We start from the raw sequence: 23,921 nt of genomic DNA on the forward strand, positions 1-23,921 counted from the left end.
CCTAATTCTTAGCGAACCCCGCCCCCATCCACAAACCTACCACTCACAGGGTGGGGGGGGGGAACTGACGGGCTTCCCAGCACCCCGTTTCCCCGCACATAGGCGCGAAGAATGAGGGAGAGGCCATTGAGAGGGTGGTAAGAGGAGGCTAGGAGCCGAGAGTCCCAGAGCTCTGTTTCCCCTCTAGGCTTCTTGGAGGAGGGCTGATATTGAAGACGGACGCGACGCTTCGGCGCACCGCCCTTCTTGGGCTCAGGGGCGGAGCACCGCCTCCCGGAAGTACTTCCCCTTAGGGGCTGGGGCCCGCCGGAAGTGTCGTAGGGGCAGGGAGGGGTTCTTTACCCGGTCCGGCAGCTGAAGCTCGGCGCTCGGGTTACCCCTGCAGCGACGCCCCCTGGTCCCACCGATACCACTGCTGCTCCCGCCCCTTCGCTCCTCGGCCGCGCAATGGGCACCCGCGACGACGAGTACGACTATCTCTTCAAAGGTGAGGCCGTGGGCTCTCCCACTTTCCTCACGGAGTCCCGGTTCGGGGGCCCGGGGCACTCCCGGGGGACCCGCGTGCGGGCTGCCCCTGCACTGAAATCGGCCTTCCTCAGCCCTTCCTCTCTGGGCGATCTGTCCTGCGGTCTCCCAGCTCAGCCCCTGTTCCCTCAGACGGGGAGTCCTCCCCACACGCCGGGCTCTTTGCGACCTCCCCTTAGGCCTTCGCTATCCTCAGCGCCCCTCACCCTGTGTCCTTCTCGGGGCAGGCTGCTTTCTTCCAAATCGTCTTCGTTTCCCAGGTTCGATGGCCCCTTGAAAGGGGCCGCCCCTCCCACCATCTATCTTTTCGGGTTTGGCGCCCCTCCCCCTCAGTGTACACCCTTCTGGGCTCGCCCCCCTTCCAGAGCCCCTCTGACCGGCCCTTCCCCTCGCTCACCTTTCCTTCGGCGCAGACTCCCACTACAGGTCTTTTTCTCATCTGCCCCCCTTTTCCCCTCGAACGAGTCTCTCCTTGCGTCTCCTCACAGCCCCTCCCCTCGGACGGACGCCTCTGGAGCCGTCTTCTTCCATTCCCCCGGCCAGGCCCTGGTTAAAATCTGAGCGGGCCAGGGGTCCCCACCCCACCTGCCTCATCCGTCCCACAGGTCTTGTGGTCAATAACCTTCTCGCACCTGCCCCCGGGATTGGTAGCTCTTTCCCTGCCTTTCTTCCCCAGATAATTTAGAGCTCTCCCACGTCTCCTGTGCGACCCTGAGGGTGGGGGGTAGGGCAAGAGGAATTGTCCATCACCCACGCGCGCACTTGTCGCAGTGACCCGGCGGACTGTTGTGACTTCCCATCCAGGCTTTTTTCCTCCTACCCTTCCTACCGAGCGGCAGCCAGCTCGGGATAACTCTAGACCCTGCTAGCGAGAAGGGGTTGCGGATGGGTGGTGGCTGTTATCCTTGCCAGACCTGAAGGCCCAGTTCCTGAGCAGGAAAGGTTGTGCGCTGCACAAATACTAGCCTGCTTTATCACTATGGACTGGTTGCTTCCTGCTGCAACACTGGGAGGATCCAACCTTTTGGTGTTTTTAGAACAGGAAGGGAAGAGTCCTAGTTAGCCACAAACCTTTCCCAAAAGGTGGGGGCAGGGGGGAAGTTGTGTGCTCTTTGGTGAAATTTAATATGTATTATGAGATAGGGAAACATGTAGTGCCCTTGGACAGAACAAATTGGAGGGTGGGTTATGTATAGAAAGAATTGCCTGTTGGTTAGTTGGGAAAGAATCCCAATAGTTTTGTTTTTTTAATCAACAAAAATAAGGGGTACAGTTTTCAATAGGAAAAGAGTACGGCAAATGCTTTTTGTTGTTGTTGTTCAGTGAATGCGCTCTCACTCAGATGCTCTTTCTCTGCTCCTGAATTAGGGCAGCCATCAGTAGTATGCTGAACAAAGATCATTACCAGGGAGGAAGAAGCCATTGCTATTAAAGCTTTACAGTGGAGGGTGGAGTTTAAAAAGAGTGTTAAGCATGGTGATTGTTTCTGACCTTGCCATTGGGTGCTAAGAATGATTGACTAAAGGAAGCAGGAAATATTTCTTTGCCTTACCAGTACTTTGCAAATCTTATCACCACCTAACTCCTCTGGGCCAGAATATTCTGTTAGATAGGGTGAGTACATTCAGTGTTCACCCTTTCTCCCCCATAGTGGAAAATCTTTTACGGAGAAGCGAGTACTTAATGCATTTTATAAATACAAAAAGGAAACATGGCTTCGTTAGCATACTGTTTGCTGAAGGCATCTGAGGTCATGTGAAATTACTTAGGTGAGACCCTAGAGACTAGTGTTTAGTCATTAAAAGATTTATTTCTTAAAATAAGGTACAAGGCAGTAGGCAGCTAGCTACCTTTGAAGTGATTAATTTAGAACAAGATAGACTGACAACTCAGGAGTATTTCTCCTGTTCGGTTTGGAGCTTGACTGTTGTTCATAGAAACCATTTATTTTTTTCACTGAGAGTATTCATTATCCTGGATTGGTTTAAGGGGTTTTAAATTAACTTTGGGATTAGACCATCCTGCTAACGATGATTGAGAGCACGGGCTTTGGAATCACACAGGCCTGGATTCAGATTCTGATTCAGGTTTTAAACTTGCTTTGTGACCTTTGAGCCTCCAATTCCTCATATATAAAAAGGAAATAATACCTATTTCTCAGAACTCTTACCAGAATTAAATGAGACTGTTTTTGAGGATTCAATAAGTGATAATAATGTGAAGAAAGTTACTGTGGTTCTTGTCAGCTTTTTGAACCTTAAATCTTTATAAGAACATTTAAGTATTATGAAAGAAACTTAAAATTAGGAGCTTTTAAAGTGTTCTATGTTTCCATGGGTTATAGTTTCATTTTGTTGTACATTTTGCTGTTTAAGATAGGGTGTTTAAAAAATTCTGAGAAGAATTTCCACTTTTTTAAAGCTCTTACAGGATATGAGTCACTTTTTTTTTCTTTAGTGCTGATTATTTAGCCAATTTCTTATTTATACAATTATATTTTAAAGCAAAGCAACAATAATTTTGAAGTGGTTTCACTCTACAAGAGGTTTATTCACTGAGATGAGGTAGACCTTTCTACTTGTAAGATTGCTCACCTTACACACTTAATACTTGAGGGAATTGGAAGTTAGTTTGGAACTCCAACCAGTTGAAAATGAAGGGATATTTTGATTAGTACAGGATGGAGTGGTCCAAATGGGAATGTAATGTGGGAAGAGAGCAGGATAGTTATTCTACATTACGTGTGTGTCTTGAACATTAATCTTTAGTTAAGCTCAATAAGAGACTTTTGGTGTGTGTGTGGGGGGGGGTATTTTATTTTTTAAAATGAGTTTTTATTTTAAAAGCTTTATTTAATTCTATAATTATGTATATACAATGGGGTTATGGCCCTGTGGGACACATAAGTAAGCATCAATCATAGTTGCTATTGGTATTGTAGACACCAATTCAGAGTTACATTTTTTGAAAATATCTGGATACATAGTCTACATCATTTTCTTTTCAATCTAGCTGAAGGTCAGTAGTAATTAACTATCAGCTGATTGTCAATGGAAAAGATCTTAGGAACTTTGCTGTCTTGCATTTTGGTAGTTTTTCTTTCACAACTTTCTGTTGAGCAACTCACATTCTGCTGAATCTGGAAAAACTTGGCTAAAGCCTTTATTGACTTACTGAATGCATTTTATTTTCAAGACTTTTGGTGAGGTAGAACTATGAATATAGATGAAAGAGTAAAAGAAGCTCCCAAGTTTGTTTATAAAAATCAGTATGAAAATTAACAGTTATTCTTTCAGGTGATAACTTTTAGATCTGATGTACTTTGCTTGATTTGTTGGATTAAATTTTAGTCCAGTACGTTAGTTTGCAAGACAGTGTATAAAACTAAATGTGGTTGAAGAGGTGGAACTTCTTACTAAGTAGTGGAGAATTTATATGTATATCCTGCTTTTATGGCATTTAGCCTAATGTTTGTATATGATGAAGCAAATTTAATATTAGGTATTAGAATGGTAGTTGAAATTCAGCAGGTGAGGTAAACCATGTGGTAATAAATATCATTAGGTTGTTTTAGAAATGCTGTGGATGAAAAAATTACTATAGGTGTTTAATATGTAGATGCTGTTATTTGTTTATATTATTATACATATACCCCTCCCCCATACACTGTATAGATGGATATAGTTATAAAATGTTTAAAGTGGGAAGTTCTAAGGTACTAGTTAAGGAAAACAGTGGAAAGTCACTGCAAATTCCTTTCTCGAACTATAGGATGTAATCATATAGTTGGTCACATTTTTAAAGATCAATTATATATTGTCATCTTAGAGAAACTATTTTAATTAGAAATTGAGTCCATGAACTTTTTTTCTTTTTACTTTTTCAGGCATAGCCAGTAAATTCTCTTATGTTGTTTAGGTAATTTAATGTATTTCTGGTTTGTTAGTTTTTTAGTGACCTTAAATGTAACCCATCTTGGTTTGGTTTCTCATTTGGTAACTGAATAGAACCAGCTTTCCTTATTGTGTCATTTCTTGGCATCTTCTTGGCAGCACTGTTCTTAACAGAACCAGTATCTTCTGGTGTCATTCAAGATAATAATCCTTTAACAAGTTGTTAGTCTTTTAATTCTGGCAACTCTTTCCATGTCTAGTTGAGGTAATTATTTTATACTGTATAAAGCATTCATGAGTCTTGAATTATTTTCAGGTAAGGGTGCTATTTTTTATAATGTTAAAATTAATTGGTTACATGGAGGGGAAAAGTGCCTTCGCTATCTTTATGCCGAGGTGGGGAGATAATGAGCATAATCATTAGTTAACATGGAGGTCAAAAGGGAAAATCAAAACTTGAAAGTGCTAGAGTTTTTGTGGGAGGGAGAAGATGTTCTTTGAGTGTGTTATTTAATTTTCTAGAGGCATTGTCATTCTAGATGTCTTGCTTTTTTGTTTTAAACTGACTGGCTCCTGAATTACTGATTGGTATCTGAGTGTCTATGAAGTAGACATGTTTTAACTTTTTGGTTTTCCCTTCTTCCCTGTTCCCACGTCACGTGAGGCTTTCACACCTCATTGCTAGTGTGGGTTTAGAAATGAGTCTCAGAGGGTTTCCTCAGCAGAACATCAGGCCTCTTGCACTAAGAGGCAACGGTGTGTATCCTTTAATAATAGGGTAGACTATCACTGAAACTGGGATTTGATCTCACCGCCAGAAATGTGCTCCTTGGAAACTAACATAAACAACCATCCTATAAAACTGGAAATGTATTGTTTTTGTATGTTACTTTGATGACCGTATCATCTTTCCTGGTATCCAAGTTAAAGCATTTGCTATAATATCTGTGTTTGTCACAATACCTTTTGATGTCTCTAATTGACTATATAGCTAGAAATAACTGCTGTTTGTGCTGTATGGAGTTACTGCCACCTGGATGATTTCTTGCTGAATCAGCTAATAGAGGAAGTCAGGAAGATATGCATTTGATAATGTACTCCATCCAAGACTGTCCAGAGGCCAGCTTATATCCGCTCTTGTGGAAAGGAAGAAATGCATAATAGACTCTATTTGCCCTCTGACCAGAGTGCAGTGAGCTCTCAAGAGTTTTTACCTCCCTCTTCCCCACCACCACCAAATCCCAGTGTCTTTAATAAGGCCTGGTCTTATTCCTTGGTGGTGTTCTCACATGTTTGATTTTCTGGTCTGATGCCTAAATCAGTTAGCTAGTAAAAAAAACATTAGTAGTCAACAGTAGAAATAAGTATATTTCCTGAAAATGCTGATAGCATTTTTTTTCTTTGTAAAAAATTTTTAGCTCTTTCTATAAACCTGTGAAGTAATTTTGTTCTTTAAATTGAGGTGGAAATGCTTTAGAACAAGTTAACTGCCTGTTTTCCCATTGTTTATGAAATTCTTAAGTATAACACTGCCTTGGGTGAAAAAAAATCCTCATGTATTTGGTTAGTAAATAAACTGCTTCCTATAGTAATCACAGGAAATAAATTCATCTAAACCAAACTTGTTTTTAAAAAATTCTTAAGTCATAAGGGAAAGTATGCGTCTTCCTTGCTTTGGCCTTTTACTCAGACTAAGTCAAGAATTATTAGCTTCCTAGGGCCCCTGTTAAACTTAATTGGGGTGTCTGTTTTTGTAGGGGTCTCTGTAGCTTCCTGCCCATCTGATAAATGCAACTATGAAAAGGTCATTGTAGTTTCTGTGATCTGGGTGGCAAAGTTCATAAACCTGATGCCTCATATGGTAAATGTGTTTCATTTTGCCAAGGTGTGAGTCTTGAGGTCACACCCAGTCTTTGATGAAACTAAGTAGAACATTTTCATTCTTTCCCTCCTTTCTACTCATTAACATCCTTTATTGCTTTCATGTATGATACACTTTTAATATCACAAATTGTTTATTTGGTGTAGGATTTATCTTTCATGTTATTACCTTCTATGGTAGTAAGGTTGGTATAGCATTGATGGTAATTAATCAGTGCCCAGCCGACCTGTAGTTAAAATTGCATCTGTAAGACAGGATCCTATATTTGTGCTAATAAGCAGATGATGTGTAGAAGTTATTATGTAGGTAGACACAGTTTAAAAAGAATTGGTTTTATCGATAGGTAACAGGTCAAGAATATGGGCTCTTCTCCTCTCCCCTACCCCCATCCCTTTTAAAAAATCAGATGCTCTTTCTTTTTGCTTTAAAGCATGATATTCTGAATGTGTCTGCCTCATTCATCTGACGTTAAGTGCTTTGTCTTTTTTTCAGTTGTCCTTATTGGAGATTCTGGTGTTGGAAAGAGTAATCTCTTATCTCGATTTACTCGAAATGAGTTTAATCTCGAAAGTAAGAGCACCATTGGAGTAGAGTTTGCAACAAGAAGCATCCAGGTTGATGGGAAAACAATAAAGGCACAGATTTGGGACACAGCAGGGCAGGAGCGATACCGAGCTATAACATCAGCGTAAGTCTCATAGTCTTTAAGTTCTGAGAAATAGACTGCCATCAACTGAAGTAGCTGATTTTTGGTATGGGAAAAGGTACTTTTTTTTTTTTCCTTGTAAGAAATCTGGTATTAGGATTTTGAAATGTATTTATAAATGTGCTTTTAAAAATATATAATCCATATATTTAGTTCTTCCCTTCCATCTTACGGTTGTTTTCTAATAGTTAAATACCTGCTTCTGTTTTCAGATACTATCGTGGAGCTGTAGGTGCCTTACTGGTGTATGACATTGCTAAACATCTCACGTACGAAAATGTAGAACGATGGCTGAAAGAACTGAGAGATCACGCTGATAGTAACATTGTTATCATGCTTGTGGGCAATAAGAGTGATTTGCGTCATCTCAGGGCAGTTCCTACAGATGAAGCAAGAGCTTTTGCAGGTTAGTGATACGAATTTCATGATATTACAGTGATTCTGTATTTCTTACTCTTATATCTTGCAGTTTTGATACTTTAGCAATGACTGTAATCACTTACAGTAGTTTCAGAAAGGTAAACATGAATGCTCAGCAAGGATTGTTGTTCTGAAAGTTTGTGATGACTTTCTCTTTTGCTTAACTTTGAGTCATTAAAACACTGCAGTTTTTGCTCCCAAAAGTTGAATATAAATACTATTTTCTTTCCTTTCTGTGGAGGGGGGTAGATGACATCTGTCAATTTATTCTGCGCTTCCTATCTCTTTCTCTACTATGTGTTTTACCGAGGCTGCTCTAGGTGAGTCTGAAATGCAGTGGCCCAGGGCGTGTCAACAACCCACAGGGAATGTGGCTGCTTAGCAGTTAGAACTTTTTTGGCTTAGTAGAGGATCTGCCTATCTCTTCCGTTCTGGTAGGGGTAGCCTGCCAGAAGGCAGCATTGTGTATTCTGGGCTAGTGAAAGTCGTGACTGTGTACTAGTGCTTATGCTGTGATTAAAGGTTTTTATAATAGTTTTTCAGTTTTCCAGGCAAGACGCCTTATTTAAAAAAATGCAGTTATAGAATTTAAGTGAATAACACCTACCTATCCATGTTCATACCTTAACTCTGTGGGTTGATGGGGGAGAAGAACAGTAATGGATGGAAATAACTGAGTATTTGATAAGTTTACTACATTTTGAGTCACGTCATTCGTTGTCATTCATTGGTAGTATACAGATGTATTAAGTCTTTTTTTAATTAAGGAGCCAATGAAAATTTCTCACTGTATTTTTTAATCTGCTCAAGTGTAAGTAGAATGGTGCCCTTACTGCTCAAGAAGTTGGGGAGGTCTTAATTTTTAGAAAGTTTTTAATTTTCCTTTGGAAGGCTTGAATGTATTACATCTCTTTCATAAAATTTGACAAGACTGAAGTTTCTATCTCTTCCCCCCCCCCCCCCCCAGAAAAGAATGGTTTGTCATTCATTGAGACTTCCGCTCTAGACTCTACAAATGTAGAAGCTGCTTTTCAGACAATTCTGACAGGTAAGACTTGAATTTTTAGATTATACTAGTGAGAATTGGAAGTTTTAGGAATGTAATTTTAACACATAAGGAAACTAAACTATATATCACACTGAGAATGACTATCATTTGAGAGCTGCTACAGCAAGAGCTGTTTAAAGTACAAAATTAAAATTAACTACCCTTGCTTGCTGAGCTTTAATCATCTTCATTTATCTGGTTTATATTGGGAAAAGTACTTTGAAAATAATTTGTTCGCTTCTATTATTACTTACATCCAGGTATTCCATACTTTGTGGTCACAAGCACAAAATAATGCTTAAAGGCACTTTTTATAAGATAAATATTGAAATCCTGGCTATGGAAAGATAATAAATGCCCTTTGAAATTCAGTAAAGAAAAGGCTTGCTTTGTTCTGATACATTATAGAAGCAGCTAGGGAAAAACATTTTTAAAAATTTAATGAAAAAAAACCAAAAACTAAAATTCTCCTGTGATACATTGTAGAAGAAGCACAGTGTCACCTGTGGAGAAAATCAGCAAGTGATTGCATATGGAAAAGTTTAAGTAGTGGGAAAAGAACAAAGCTGTTTTAAACTGTAGATGTGCAGATCAGGTCAGCCTCAAATTAGAAGAAGACATTGTATTTGTGTTGTCTCACATATACTCTGACTTTATTAGAATGACCAACTTATCAAGTTAAGTCATAATCCTCTAGTAAGTAGTTTGATGGATTGTTTTAAAGTACTTTAAAAATATATACTATTTTTAAGAACTCTCAATATAGAGTATAGGATTACTATATAGCATAGTCTAGTGTGTTCTGACAAGTCTGTTTGGGGAAATGGTTAAATGAGTTTCCAGTTTTAATGTAACAAGATTTTAATGTATTCTTTGTAGCACTTGTATTAGAGGTGAACAGATTTTAACTTTGATTTTTAATTTTTAAATTTTTGTTTTTAAAACATTTTTGAATTATTTTTTTGTAGGAAGAGTGAGCATAAGGTGTGGGCGAGGGGACTGAGGGAGAGGGAGAGCAAGAATCTTAAGCAGGCTCCACAAGAGTCACTCGTAACTGAGCACAAAGCCACCCCAATTTTTTTATTTTTAAATTGTTCCAAGTTTTTATTTAAATTCGTTAATTAACATACAGTGTAATATTAGTTTCAGGTGTAGAATTTAGTGATTCACAGATTTTAACTTTTAAATGTCCTATTTTATACTGAAATAGGTAGGGAGTAAAGTCTCGAATTTAAGAGTACGGACTTGGAAGCCTGACTTGGGTTTTAGTCCTGGCTCCTTCACTTTCCATTGGCTCTGTAATCTTAGGCAAATTACTTAACCTTTCTAGGCCTTAAATTCCTTATCTGTAAAATTTAAACATGTTTTAGGGAGTTCTGGTTTTTTGGTTTGATAGAAGAGGGCTTATATTTATAAATACCTTGTGATATGATTTGACTGTTATGTTGTGACTTAAAGGTTTTTGTCTCTACAACCCATAGAAAAGAATTGCCTGTCATTTTGAGACATCTACTCTAGACTCCAAAAATGAGTACATGAGTTCATATATGTAAAATACTTAGCTATTAGCAGTTAAAGGGGCGCCTGGGTGGCACAGCGGTTAAGCGCCTGCCTTCGACTCAGGGCGTGATCCCGGCGTTCTGGGATCGAGCCCCACATCAGACTCCTCCGCTATGAGCCTGCTTCTTCCTCTCCCACTCCCCCTGCTTGTGTTCCCTCTCTCGCTGGCTGTCTCTATCTCTGTCAAATAAATAAATAAAATCTTTAAAAAAAATAAAAAAATAAATAGCAGTTAAAGCATGAAAAAAAACCATTAAAAATAAAATAGGTATTGGTGATTCGCATATAGAAGGTATAATAAACAATAGTTTATTACAATTCTGTTACGAGAAAAATAGTACTAACTAGCAGTGCTAAGGTTGCAATAGTCTTTGGGACACAGTGGCTTTCCTTTAGAATCTTCTCTGTGTCAAGTTTCATTACAGATTGTTGCAAGCAAGATTTGATTAAATATTGCAGTATATCTGAAAATCCTACTTCTTTTACAATCACTTGTGCAGATTCTATTGAATCATATGTAGAGGACTAAATTTAGACCTAGGAGTTGTTGATTTTTACTAGCACTTTACTCACACTCCCTGTGTAACTAGTCACTGAACCTCTCTGGTCCTCAGAGTCACAGTGTCTTAAATAATGAGTGAGTTAAGTCATCTTGGGGGTCTATGAGTCTCTCAGGGCCTCTGAAAACATCATTTAAAATTTTTTTTTGGTGAGTCCTTGTTGAGATATTTTTTATGTCCCGTCAGATCTCCTCTGCATTCTAGTCCATTCTGATCTCAGTTTCTAGACTGATACTAAGTGAAGATGAGACCATCTGCAGTTAACTATTTTATGTATCATTTTGTAACATTGAGCTTAATGATCCGCTCAAACATGAACTAACTAATCTATAAGTATGATATATACTTCAAATTGAACTGTTTTTTCCTTAAAGATGAAAAACATTTAGGGGTGCCTGGGTGGCTCAGTTGGTTAAGCATCTGCCTTCGGCTCAGGTTGTGATACCAGGGTCCCGAGAATGAGCCCCGCATAGGGCTCCCTCCTCAGTGAGGAGCCTGCTCCTTCCTCTCCCTCTGCTGTTCCCCCTGCTTATGCTCTTTGGCTGTCTCTGTGTCAGATAAATAAAATCTTCAAAAACAAAAAACGAACATTTGGCTGTTTTTCTTAAAATTCACTCTAGATTTAACATTTGTTACCGCTTAATTAATGTTGCTTAAAAGACAAGATTAGCTTCACTTATTACCATTTTTCCTTTCTATATTCACTATTTTCTCGGCTTCCTCCGTAAATCTCAGTGTTATTCTGTGGGATCTGAAATCATTGCATGTGGCAGCAGACCTCTCTCTTCTTTTGCACGTGCTAGGATGTTTGTTCTAAACTTTTCTCTTCATACCAGTAGAGTATTAATACTTAGGAAAAACAGGGAGGAATGAGGCACTTGGATGGCAGTTGAATGTCTGACTCTTGGCTTCTGCTTGGGTCGTGATCTTGAGGTGGTGAGATCTAACACCTCCTTGGGCTCTGTCATCAGTGCAGAGTCAGCTTGGATTTCTCTCCCCCTCTCCCTCTGCCCCACCCCTGCTAAAATAAATAAATAAATCTTAAAAAAAAAAAAAAAAGAAAAGAAAAAGAAATGGGCAGGACAAAAAACCAGGAAAGACAACAGTAATCTCATTAGTTTTAATTCTACCTTAAATGTTAACAGCATTAAGGGAGCATTTACATTGCATTTTGGTGTTGCTGGAAGAAAAATAATTTTTTCATTTTTAAGGTGGACAATTATGTGTTAGAAAATTTATCTACATGGGGCGCCTGGGTGGCACAGCGGTTAAGCCTCTGCCTTCGGCTCAGGGCGTGATCCCGGCGTTACGGGATCGAGCCCCACGTCAGGCTCCTCTGCTATGAGCCTGCTTCTTCCTCTCCCACTCCCCCTGCTTGTGTTCCCTCTCTCGCTGGCTGTCTCTATCTCTGTCAATAAGTAAATAAAATCTTAAAAAAAAAAAAAAAATTATATAAAAAAAAAAAAAAAGAAAATTTATCTACATTATTACTCCAGAGTTTAATTGTGTTGCTTGTTTAGAATAGACCTGTGGCATTTTTGACATCCATGAATTTGATAGTAACTCTGTGACAGTTTTGCTGATGATATTTTTTTAGAGGTAGTTAGCTGGTACTTGGGTGAGCCTGCTAGATTGCTCAGCCTTTGCATTACTGTGCAGTTTTGTTTTCTTTCATCCTCAAGTTTGTTAAGGGATGTTTTTAATCCATACTTCCCATACTCTTATTATTTTTTCTTTTAACTTTGAGTTTTGACAGTTTCAGACTTAAAAGTTGGAATAATAGTGCAAAGAATTTGTAAATACCCTTCACCATATTCCCCAAATGTTGATATTTTACCACATCTTCTTTATTCTTTTTTCTTCCTGTTGCTATATACTGATGTTTTTCTTGCCCCATTTCAGAATGGCAGACATGTTGTCTCTTGCACTTAAGTGCTTTTCAGTGCATATTTCTTAAAAACAAGGATGTTCTCTTTCATAACCATAGTGCATTTATCAAAAATCAGTTAGATTGTCCATATCAATGTTTAGCTACAGACCTTGTGCAGATTTTGCCAGTTGTTCGAATTATGTCCTTACTAGCAAAAGAAATCTTGAGATCACACATTGCATTCAGCTCTCTACCTATTTCATCTCCTTTAATCTGGAACAGATCCTCAGTCTGTCTTTTGTTTATTGACTTTTTTTGAAGGGTACAGGTCACTATCTTGTAGTGTCTCTCAATTTGGGTTTGTCTCGTGTTTCCTCACAATTAAATGCAGATTATTGCAGTTTCAGCAAGAACACCACAAAAGTGATCTCAGTGTATCCCATCCGGAGGTTGTGATATTGGTTTGTTGTATTCATTATTGGTGATGTTAACTGATCACTTGGCTAAAGTGGTAACTGCAAGGTTCTCCACCTAATTAATAAGCCCAAGTCATCTTTTTAGTTTTGAAGACTGAATTCTTAATTTTATGGTAAAGTAGTGAGAATCATTTAAATTAGGTGTAGTATTTTTTTTTTTAACGTAGGCTTCATGCCTAGTGTGGAGCTCAGTGTGGGACTTGAACTCATGACCCTAAGAACAAGGCCTGAGCTGAAATCAGGAGTCTGACACTTAACCAGCTGAGCCACCCAGGCGCCCCTAGGTGTAATATTTTTTTCTTGGCGTGTGGTAATCTCTCAGATATGTGTCAGTATATCAAATCAGAGCATTTTTTTGATATTCAAGAAACTTAATGGTGAGCTTTGGGTTTGAAGAAGACCTGACAAATTCTGACCTAGGCTGTAGTGGAGTAACTCAGGCTTTTGTTATTTTCACAATTTTTGAGACCTCAAAGAATTTTAGCTCTTTTGTTCCCCAATTTGGAACAATTGCATTTAACTTCTTTGGAGTGTACTTTGCAACTTGCTTCATACTTTCATAGAGTGGAAATAGGTATATGTCTTTGTAATTTAACTTTACCAGGTTATATTTAAAACTATCTTCTATTAATATTTTAACTTTCTATTTAGATTTATAGGAGATTCTAACATAGGAACGACACAGCTGAATTCCTTTTCCTTTTAACCTTGCCTAGCCTTTGGACATCTTGAAAAGGGGCTGTACAGGAATTGTATCACATACATTTGGTTCTAAAGGAGAACATGCCCTTGGAAGAAGAAAATAATTGCATCTGGTTTAGCACGTTACTAGTCCTGTTTCCCTTCCCCCACTTAAGTAACCTCTAATCAGATACCAGCTAGAAGGTACCTGCTTCCTATTTTCTTATCAAAGTTTTTTTTTTTTTTTAAGTGGCACACCCAGCCACAGATGTTAAATACATTACTTGAGTAGCCTCTTTGTGCCCATTCTGCTTGAAAGAATTTCTTTTTTTTTTTTTTTTTTTTTTACTTTTTTGATCACCGCTTTCCTATTTTCTTTATTGCTTTGGCATTTTCATTAGAGGGTATCTTTTTGGTTACTGGAACAAATGTAGCAGTAATCCGTTTCTACAAAACTGTGTGCGGTACTTGCAGACCAGTTATACAATACTGCTCAAATTTCTTGCTTTGTAATGAGATCCCTTTAATATTTAACTTTCTCTTCTCTGAGAACTCTGCCTTTTCTTCTGTTACAGTATTTGCTTTTCATGTAAGAGCCTGCAAAATATTTTTTCTCTTGGTTCCTTTAACTTGAATCTTCAAAACAACTTGTAAAGAAGTTAAAATTTGTAGAGGGTCACATTTAATCATTTGCACTTAAAGAAGAGCCACCCAGTTTGGGATTAGAGAGAACATTAAAGAATGAATATAGAGTTTTACATTAAGTTGATAATTATCTTTATTCCTTAGCCACTAGCCTGATTGAATGAGCGTCTTTTCCTTTACCCTTGACACACTCCCCCAGTTCCATCTCTTTGCAATGAAAAGAATCTAAATGAAGACTACATTTTTTTTAATTCAGTCAGTAGGCTTTCTTTATTGTTTTTCCCTTGACTACTTACTCAGCTTTGAGAAATACTGTCAGCCTTCTCAAACACAAATTTTAGCCACCCCCCCAACCTCCCAGCCCCTACCCCCGAGGGAAAAAAGTAAGAAAAGGTACATTATAGCTGTCTGTTTTTGCTAGTTTACACATTCAGTTGACTACAGCTTGTTGTTGTTCAGCTTTAGGGAAATTATTTCTTAATTTGGAGTAAATGTATTCATTTAACATTTCTTTTTCTTCAACTTTTTGTAATGGGACTTTTCCAACATACCAAAAGTAGGACAGTATCCTGAACTCCCATGTAGCCACCAACAACCATCAGTTCATGACCGGTGTTTTGTTCCACCTACTCCCTTCCTTATTTTTTTGAAACAAATCCCAGATATTACATCATTTCATTGGTAAACATTTCATGATCTACAGCTAAAAGATTAGGGCATAAACCCAAAACAACCACTAAAAAATTGGCAGTGATTTCTTCTCTGTTATCCAAACAATATTAAAATCTTCTGTCTCAGTTTTTCGTTTTTGTTGTTGTTTTTTTACAGTTCAAATTAGAATCCAATCCAGATGATGATACTACATTGCAGTTAGTTGACATATTCTTGGAGCATTTTGAAAATACAATTCTACTTTCTCTTTTTTACCCTATAACTTTATATAAATTTTCAAGTATTATAGAAATAATACGTTACACCCCTCATCTAGAATCATCACTTTACCACATTTGGCCTGTTTCTACGTGTGTATATGCTTTTTTCCCCTTTTGCTCAGTCTTCAGAAAATAAATTGTAGACATTATGGCACTTTACAAGTAAATATTGGAACGTTTTATCTCCTAAGTACAAGGCAGTCTACATAATCACGATACCATATATCATATTTAAGAAATTTGTTTATATGGTATTAGCTAATGTGCAGTTCATATTCCTGTTTCTCCAAGTGTACTAATAATTCTTTTATAGATTTGGTTTTTACATTTTAAATGTCAGTTTGGGCAAAGGTCACACATTGATGGAATTTTTTATATCTGGGGTATTATTAAATAGAGTAGCTACTGGGCACAAGTTGTTATTGAGTGCTTGAAATATGGCTAGTGGACTGAGGAATTAGATTTTAAATTTAATTTGAATATGTGACTACTGTACTGGACACTACAGATGTAGAACATTTACCTCCATCTTTTAAGTGCGTTTTTATAACAATAAATTTTTTGAAGACTCTTGGCCAGTTTTTTTCGTAGAATGTCCCTCAATCTGGATTTATCTAATTGTTTTCTTAGGATAAATTCATTTTAAACAATTTTGGCAGGAATACATAGGTGTCCTTCATAGGAATACACTGTATCTTTCATAGTACATCATAATAGGGGGCACATCATGTCAATTTGTCCCATTTTTAGAATTCTTTTACCTTTTGAGGTTTTTTGTTTTGTTTTTGGTTTTTTGGGTTTTTTTTTAGGCTGAACTGGGAGAATAAAGATAACTAAGATACATTCTCTGCAAGGAGTTTATAATTTAGTCAGAGGGAAATACTTTTAGGCAGTGAAATAAAAACCAAATAAAATGAGTTAAATATAGATACTTGGTGTAGAGGAATTTAATAACATTTATTGGACCAATTAGTTACTTATCAAACCCCTACTGTATGCCATAAAGTAGAGAAAAAGAACTGAATAAGGTAGACACAGTGCTTGTCTTTATATAGTTTTTGTGCTTAGTGGAAGAGGTAGAAACAGTTTTTGTTTTTTGGGTGTTTTTTTTACAGTTAGTTTTGATAAGTGTCATAAAATCTTGAGTTCCTGGTTAATCATTATTTAATTACAATTTAACTTTAGTTTAGGAGGCGTTGATAAACGTTCCCTTTCCCTCCCTTTTCAAGAGTCCTTTGGGATTTTGGCATGTTTATGAAGTTTTGCTCATCCCTACACAGCCAGGAAAAATACTAATGTATCTCATATTGCAGATTTATTTTTATTTTTCTGTGGTACAGTATCTATGTAGGGTTTTTTGACAAGGGCAGACTGAAAATACTCTCATGTTTTAATTTTTATTTTTTCTCATGGTTTAATTTAGATCTAATCCCATAAACTAATCTCTTTAAACCAATTTATTTAATTGACTGGTGAACCTTTCCCTCTGAAATGGAAAACCTTTTTTATTTGAAAATCTTTAAATTTATACATCCTTCGTCCAAGTTTATTTGCAGCCTTTTTCTGCAAATCTGGTTTCTACTAGTACTTCTGTATCAGCTACTAATGAGTCTATTCACAGTGAGTATTGCTGTTTGTTTGTTTTTTTCCAGAGATATACCGCATTGTTTCCCAGAAGCAAATGTCAGACAGACGTGAAAATGACATGTCTCCAAGCAACAATGTGGTTCCTATTCATGTTCCACCAACCACTGAAAACAAGCCAAAGGTGCAGTGCTGTCAGAACATATAAGGCGTTTCTCTTCTCCCCTAGAAGGCTGTGTATAGTCCATTTCCCAGGTCTGAGATTTAAATATATTTGTAATTCTTGTGGTCACTTTGTGTTTTATTACTTCCTCATACTTATGAATTTTTCCATGTCTTAAGTCTTGATTTTAGCTTTATAAAATCATCCACTTGTCCCGAATGACTGCAGCTTTTTTTCATGCTATGGCTTCACAAGCCTTAGTTAATAAACTGAATGTTTGGATTCCTCAGTTATTGTTTACTTTTCATCATGGAAGCCTGTCACTGTAGGACATGTTAGAACTTGATCACTTGAAGCTCAGACCTATTGGTCTTGATCAAATCAAACTAAGAAGACTTTAGAAGAAGAAATAAGCTATCATTTTGCCACAGAGCAGCTTATAATGAGCAGCTTATAATTCATACACTCTGCTCTCAATGCAGTGTATATTTCCACAAATCTTAAGAATTGCCCTATAAACATAGCAGGATTTTGAGAGCTTGAAAATTTTCCATTCTGGAAGTCAATTTCTAAAATGCCTTAATAGGGTTAAGTAGTTTAGTAAATTTTGTTTTTTAATTTTTGTAAGCATCAAAGTTGATTAGAGAGGGGGACACTTTTTTCTGGATAAGAATTATCTAAATAAACAAAGACTGTTATATGGTTTCAGTAGCAGTGTGGTTATGGAGCCATATGTTAAACAGTGCTGCCTGGCAGGCTGGGAACTTGAGAGACTGGTGGAATTCCATTTGAGATGCCTCTGTTGCAATGATCAGGCAGCCCAAATCATTGAACTCATCTAATTTCCCAGCAGTAGATTATGTGGCGTTTTATTGCTGAGGCAATAACTGCTGTTAGTATCAAATTGTGAGGTGTTAATTTTGTCTTAAAACCTTCCAGTAAATGAAATGCAACCTAGTTTTATCACCATATCTATCAGCAGGCATGGATAATTATTTTAACAATGCTGATTTTTGAGTTTTGCAGTATATTATGGAATACAGTCCAGTTAAATATCTGGTTTCAGTATGTCTAAAGAATATAGTGAGAGGTTAATTTCTGCTCAAGTGGTACCACTTAAAGGCATGTATTCTTTTAGTATGTAGTACCTTGAGTTTAAATAGAATGCATTTAGGCATTATACAAACCTGAACTACTTTTTCCCCACTACATTATTGAAGTCAGTGGAGCAACTAGTTTCCCATTTAGAAATGTGCACACTAATACTGAGTTTTAGTTTCTTGTGGATAATATTAAGCACTTACTCTGCAGTGTTCTGAAAGTTGTGTCAACTGAATTGATACTATTCAGGATGGTGGAATATCCCCTAAGTACAAAAATATATATGTGTGTGGGCTTGCGTAGATTACTGTGTTTCATAGTTAATCTGTCTTTTGCGGTGCTCATGACGTGTGGGGCACACGGAAGGCATTGCTGTGGTCAGTCTTTTTGTTTTCTTCTGTAGCCATTTATTATTTTAGAGTATTGGTTGGTTATGAAGATACTATTACCTATTTGTAAATCTCTACTTTGTAATTTATGCATGCTCTGTAACTTGATTTATTTTTATTTTATTTTATTTTTTAGTTATTGATTTGGAATCTATTCACATTCTAATAAACAGTTATAGGGGGACTATTCTTTATGTTGTCAGATTACATTTTTCCTTTGAGTGCTTTGGATGCAGCCATGGAATATTTGATTCTGATGAGTAAGAGCATAGGTCCTTGCATTACAGAGTAAACACTAAATTGGAGGCATCATTGCGTGAATTCAGCTTTGACTTTAGACATATGGTTCAATTATGCTTTTCTTGGAAAAAGTATCACCAGAAACATTAAGGAAGTAATCTTTGTACTTTCATATGTAACAGTGTCGCCAGACCTAGGAAGAGGCATTTACTTGAAATTGGTAGTAAATTTTTCACAAAACTATTTAAGAGAAGGAAACTCTAGGTGGTGAATTGAAAATGAGTAACTTTGAATTTTTATCAAGTATAGACTTAATGTTGCTGTGGGCATGGTTGGATCTTGGGAGAATTCCAAGAACCCTTTAGTAGTAGAAAATGTCTTTGATTGCGTCTTAACAGTGTCTTCATTCTGAATAGTATCTCAGGAGACAAACTGTCTCAAGTAGGAAACATTAAGTTTTAAAATATTATGACAGTTTAGGGCTCAAGGCAGTTCAGAAGTGTTTTGCAGCTTGACCCTGCTTTTCAGTTATTTTCACTTTGAATTTGTTTTTTCACTTACTCTGAAAAGCCAGTTAGCCATCTTGACTTGATTTAAACTTGTATATCACTGGTCTCAAGCGCTATGTATGATTTTTCTTTAACTCTGTAGGGGTAAGTTATCGTTAGCCATTGCATTGTGTGTGCTAGATTCTAATTCTAAGAAGGGGTGCTAGCTGGTGACTTATGCCAGTGGTCTTTTAAGTTCTGAAAGGTTCTGCAGAAAGGGTAGACCTCTTGAGTTTAGATTGCCCATCAGAGCTTGTCCTTTTTATTTTTTCAGTGGGAAAATGAACATTTTAATTTTGTCTCGAGTGACTTGTATTTACAAAATACAAACGCTCTCAATGGTTTGAATGTCGTCGTAATTTCCATCTACCTTAAAGAGAAAAAAACTGTTTAGACAGTTTTGGCCAGTACCGGAAGCAGAATAATTTAAAGCCTAGGTTGATATTAAGAACTTATTCTAGCCTGTTAGGCTTCAAGTTTATGGAGTTTTATTTGTTTGTTTGTTTCTGTTTTTTAAACACAGGAAGAAAATAGAGATTGGCTATTTGATGTCTCACAAACATTTTAAGCCTTTAAAAAATTCAAAACAGAATACGAATTTTGTATAAGGACTGTGCATGGCATGCATTCCCTTCTGGAAAAAAAATGAACAAAGACCAGGAAAGGACCCTCTTGTATCCCATGCTTTAATGGGATAGCATAATAGGCTAGTGCTAAAAGGAGGAGGGCTGATTTTTGTTGTCTTGGTTGGGTTGATGCTGGTACCACACCCTTGGCTGGGATTTGACAAGTCACTTTCCATTCACCTAAAGGATATGCCAAATAAACCGAAGTTGTCATTCGAATGTTTTAAAGAATGGTTGTATTTCCCCAAACTATAGGAGGCCGAGGGTAACAATAAAGTAATACAAAATGTCATTACAGCTTCTGTCAAGAAGATCATAGGCTGAGAAATGATTTTAATAGAAGCATCCATTTCATTGAAAATTGAATTGGAGGATACAGAAAGAATATCTGAAAGGGCATTGATACTAGGCATATATTAGAAAGTACGCTAAACTATTTGAGTTAAAGATCGAAAGTGTCAGGGATAACAGAGCAGTGGACTGGGTGACAAAGACCTGGATTCTAGTCACACACATCTTTTAGTCATTTTCTCTCTGAGCCTCACCTTCTTCCAGTTAGTGAGGGGAATGGGCTAGATTATTTCTGGGGTTCATCCCAGCTCCAATTCAGTAATTCTATGAATGAACTCTTCAGGTACTAGAGCCAAATTATTAGACATTTGAACTCAAGTTTAATAAGTAGAAATCACTTGGCAAAATGTTTTTGGTCTTACAACAACTTGATTAAAATGTCATTATTTCCATGTTAACTCCATTCCATAAGATGAAAACTTTCAGAGCATTTGCAAAATGACTGTCCTTTTCAACAATATGCATCGAAGTATCATGTGCTAAGGGGGGAGGAGCACTTGAGGGGCTGCTATGTCAACTGTAAATTGAGAACTGCTTGTTTTGGCTTTTATTGTTAAAATTCTGCTGGCTTTTAATATATACTTTTAAAATATATTCATGTCTGGGCGACAGAACTTTTAAAAACATTTTGTGTTTAATTTTTTACTGTTATCTCTTATAGGAATTTATAAGAAGGTAGAGCAGTGTGCAGAGCTAGCTGTCCAAGAGAACCAATGATTAAATCCAAGCTATAGGTTGTTGTGGCAAAATACACACGATATAAGTGGCATTTTTTGGCTGTTAGTTTAGTAGTCTAACCATTTGAATTCAGTTATTTAACATCATTATTGATAGGTCCCAGCACAGATGTCCAGTGATGGTGGTGAAAATTAGTAGCCAATAGGATTCCTTTTCTGTGTTTGAGTCAGTGGAACTTAACTTGCCTGTTACTCCCATCCCAATGAATAAGTGTATTGCTTTTAGATTCATTTCCCTTGACAACTTCCAGTCTCAGGATACCATTTTCTCATCTCTCTAGGGAAGTTGTACAGATCCTTGTCTTGTCTTTAAGAAGTTGCTGACCATTGTAGTAGTCTCTGTGCCAAAGCATTTCATCATATGGCCCTAAGAATATTACAGAAAGTCATGCCTGAAATGGGACAGTCTGGAAAGCCCCAGGAAGCAATACTATTTCTGCAGACCGTGTTTGATATGAAACCAACAATGTAGGCTCTATTAGGATCATCAGTTACTGGTTTTGGTTTACATTTAAGCCGGTGCCTAAATAACAGGATTTTTAAGATCTCCAGTCCCTGTGCTTTCTCCTCTCCAAGGCTCTGGAGGGCCATCTGCTGGGCTAGACAATGGCTTGGGAGGTAGAACCTGGAATTGAGGGAATCTGACAACCTGTTGCTACAGACGAGAGCTTCTGCTTCTGCATTCTGTGGGTTTGGATTGGACCAGTGCTGAATCTTTCTAGCTCTGCAAGTCAGGGAAGAAAATGTATAATCAGTACTCTACTAATCACCAGGGCCCTCCATTTATCTCTGCCCTTTTGTAATTGCTAAATTGTAAGATCCATAAGCATGGGAATGTGCTTTGTTCATATTTACATTCCTAATATCTATCCCCCATGCTAATCCATGTCAGAACAATAAAGAAGGAACATCTAAAAGAGTGAGGGGGCTAATCCTAGTATTCATTCTAGTTTAGCTTGGGGAGCTGTAGTCTGAGAATTACCATTCAGACTAAAAAATGTTTTAATTAGAAGCTATATAAGCTTATTATATAAATGCTATGTTATAATTACACAGAAGTACAAATAACAGTATAATGAATCCCTATGTATCCATCCATCCCTTCTGAGAAAGATTCGGTCTCCTCTTGTCACATGCTGATTAAATGGGCCCCTTTTGCCTGCCTTCTGGTTAGATGAATGGCTCGTAGAATGTATCATTCTTGAATCTTCTGTGTTGACTGCACAACCTGCAGCCTTTGGTTCTCATTTATGGTATTGGGTAGTATTCTGAGCCTCATGAGTCATAATCTAATACCAGTATTCTCAGTAAATACCTTTTTTAGCCTTATAATTCTTGATCATGTTTTATCTTTCACTGAGATGTCAAGTTCCAGCCCTTGAGAATTGTCTTAGTAAGATCATTTCTGAATGAGTCTTAGTCTCTTAATAAAAATGTATTCTTGGTTAAACATTGGGAATAACTTTTGAGTATCTTGTAAGCCTTGTGAACTGACAAGTTGAAAGGCTTCAGTTGACTTAAATAGGGTTATGTACAAACTTTGAAAGTATGAAGGAAAAATTTTAAACTTATACTTTTGAAAGCATCCAGTAAGCTATTTTTTTTAGCATCCATGTTTTACTACAAAATTAATCCTGCTGCTTCTTTACCAGTGAGGTCACAAGGTTATGTTTTAAAAAAGGTCCTAAAACATGCACCCATGGTAATGTACTGGACGATAATTTCTACTAGTGGAAAGCTATTCATTGCACTTATGCAAATTAGGTGGGCCTTACACTTTGCTTTTATTCTCTTCCATAGAAGTACCTTTGTGCCTCTGGAGCTGAGCACAGGCTGTAATAGTTGCCTTTGAGTTTAAGTCTGTGAAAGCAGAGAAATTCTCTATTTGAGCATTTGATGTGTATGAGATTTCTCAATAATTTTTGGACATGAATTAAGAATATGTTGTTCCCATTCATTACTTTAAAGGAAGAGACTCTCGTTATAAATCTGATAGAACTTGTTTATTTTCAAGCATGTATTGGGTTAATTTTCACCTCTCTGGCTGCCTAAAGTGACCACACAAAATGTAGCCTAGTTCTACCTTTTAAACCTAAGTTGTAGATTATAGACACATTTTCAGTGTGCAACACAACAGTAGGCATTTTTGTTAAATTAGTTTGAGGAATTCCTTTTATTTTGTACAAGGTACGGTCCCTTTGCACAGTGAACAAATATATTACAAATCTGGGTTATTTAAAAAAGTATTGCCATTTCATAGTCTCACTTATGCTATTGTACAATAATGTTTTCTTTATTCATTTGAATCAAATGCACATCACTTTGAAAACTGGTTTCTGTAAAATAAACAGATCTTTCCAAGTTGCCAATAAAATGCACAGTGCACATATTTAGGTTGACCATGAACCTATGTGTGATAGTGCTAGACAGAAGTTCCCAACAGTTGCTCTGTAAGACTGAAATGTCTTTTACTAGTAACTCCTAGATATGTGAAGGCAGCTGTTGTCACCATAGATGAATCACACCCTCTGCCTTTCCCTTCTCTGTGTATTGCCTAATTTGAATTGTATTATATTTCTTTAACAATCACAGAATGCTAGAGCCAGAGGGTTGTTAGAGCTCCTTACCTTTCTCTCCTACTCCCCTTTTTAATACGTGAGGAAGAAAGGAGCCCAGAGAGGGCAAGTAACACTCAAATCTCTTGACCCCGTGCTTTAGCGGTTCCACCATGCTCCCTCTTGCTGAATTTTGCCCGTAAGCTAGTTGGCAAACAAGAGGTGACGCTTGAAACTGGCATGGCGCTGCTTGTTTGCAGTGAGCCAGGCAGCAGTTACTGTACATGCGGGGTAGGGGAAGAAGATAAAGCCTGGGAATGAGAGGAGTTTCTCCTGGCTGATCTGACTTCGCCATGCTTCTTGATCCTTGCTTTACAAAGATAATTGAGCACTTGCTGCCCTGAAATACTGAGGTAAGTCTCTTATCTC

The 23,921-nt window shown here is 37.5% G+C and overlaps 1 protein-coding gene across 1 annotated transcript; it reads left to right on the forward strand.

Moving 5' to 3' along the window:
• Window positions 1–192: 192 nt before the first annotated feature.
• Window positions 193–20,824, forward strand: RAB11A (RAB11A, member RAS oncogene family). The gene is made up of 5 exons (XM_026478348.4): window positions 193–487; window positions 6,793–6,988; window positions 7,219–7,412; window positions 8,394–8,474; window positions 16,851–20,824. Exons 1-5 carry the CDS (start codon window positions 448–450, stop codon window positions 16,988–16,990), a joined length of 651 nt encoding a protein of 216 aa, XP_026334133.1. The 5' UTR covers window positions 193–447; the 3' UTR covers window positions 16,991–20,824.
• Window positions 20,825–23,921: the final 3,097 nt, after the last annotated feature.

This window comes from Ursus arctos, unplaced genomic scaffold (assembly GCF_023065955.2).
Source record: "Ursus arctos isolate Adak ecotype North America unplaced genomic scaffold, UrsArc2.0 scaffold_28, whole genome shotgun sequence".
NCBI classification, from domain to species: domain Eukaryota; kingdom Metazoa; phylum Chordata; class Mammalia; order Carnivora; family Ursidae; genus Ursus; species Ursus arctos.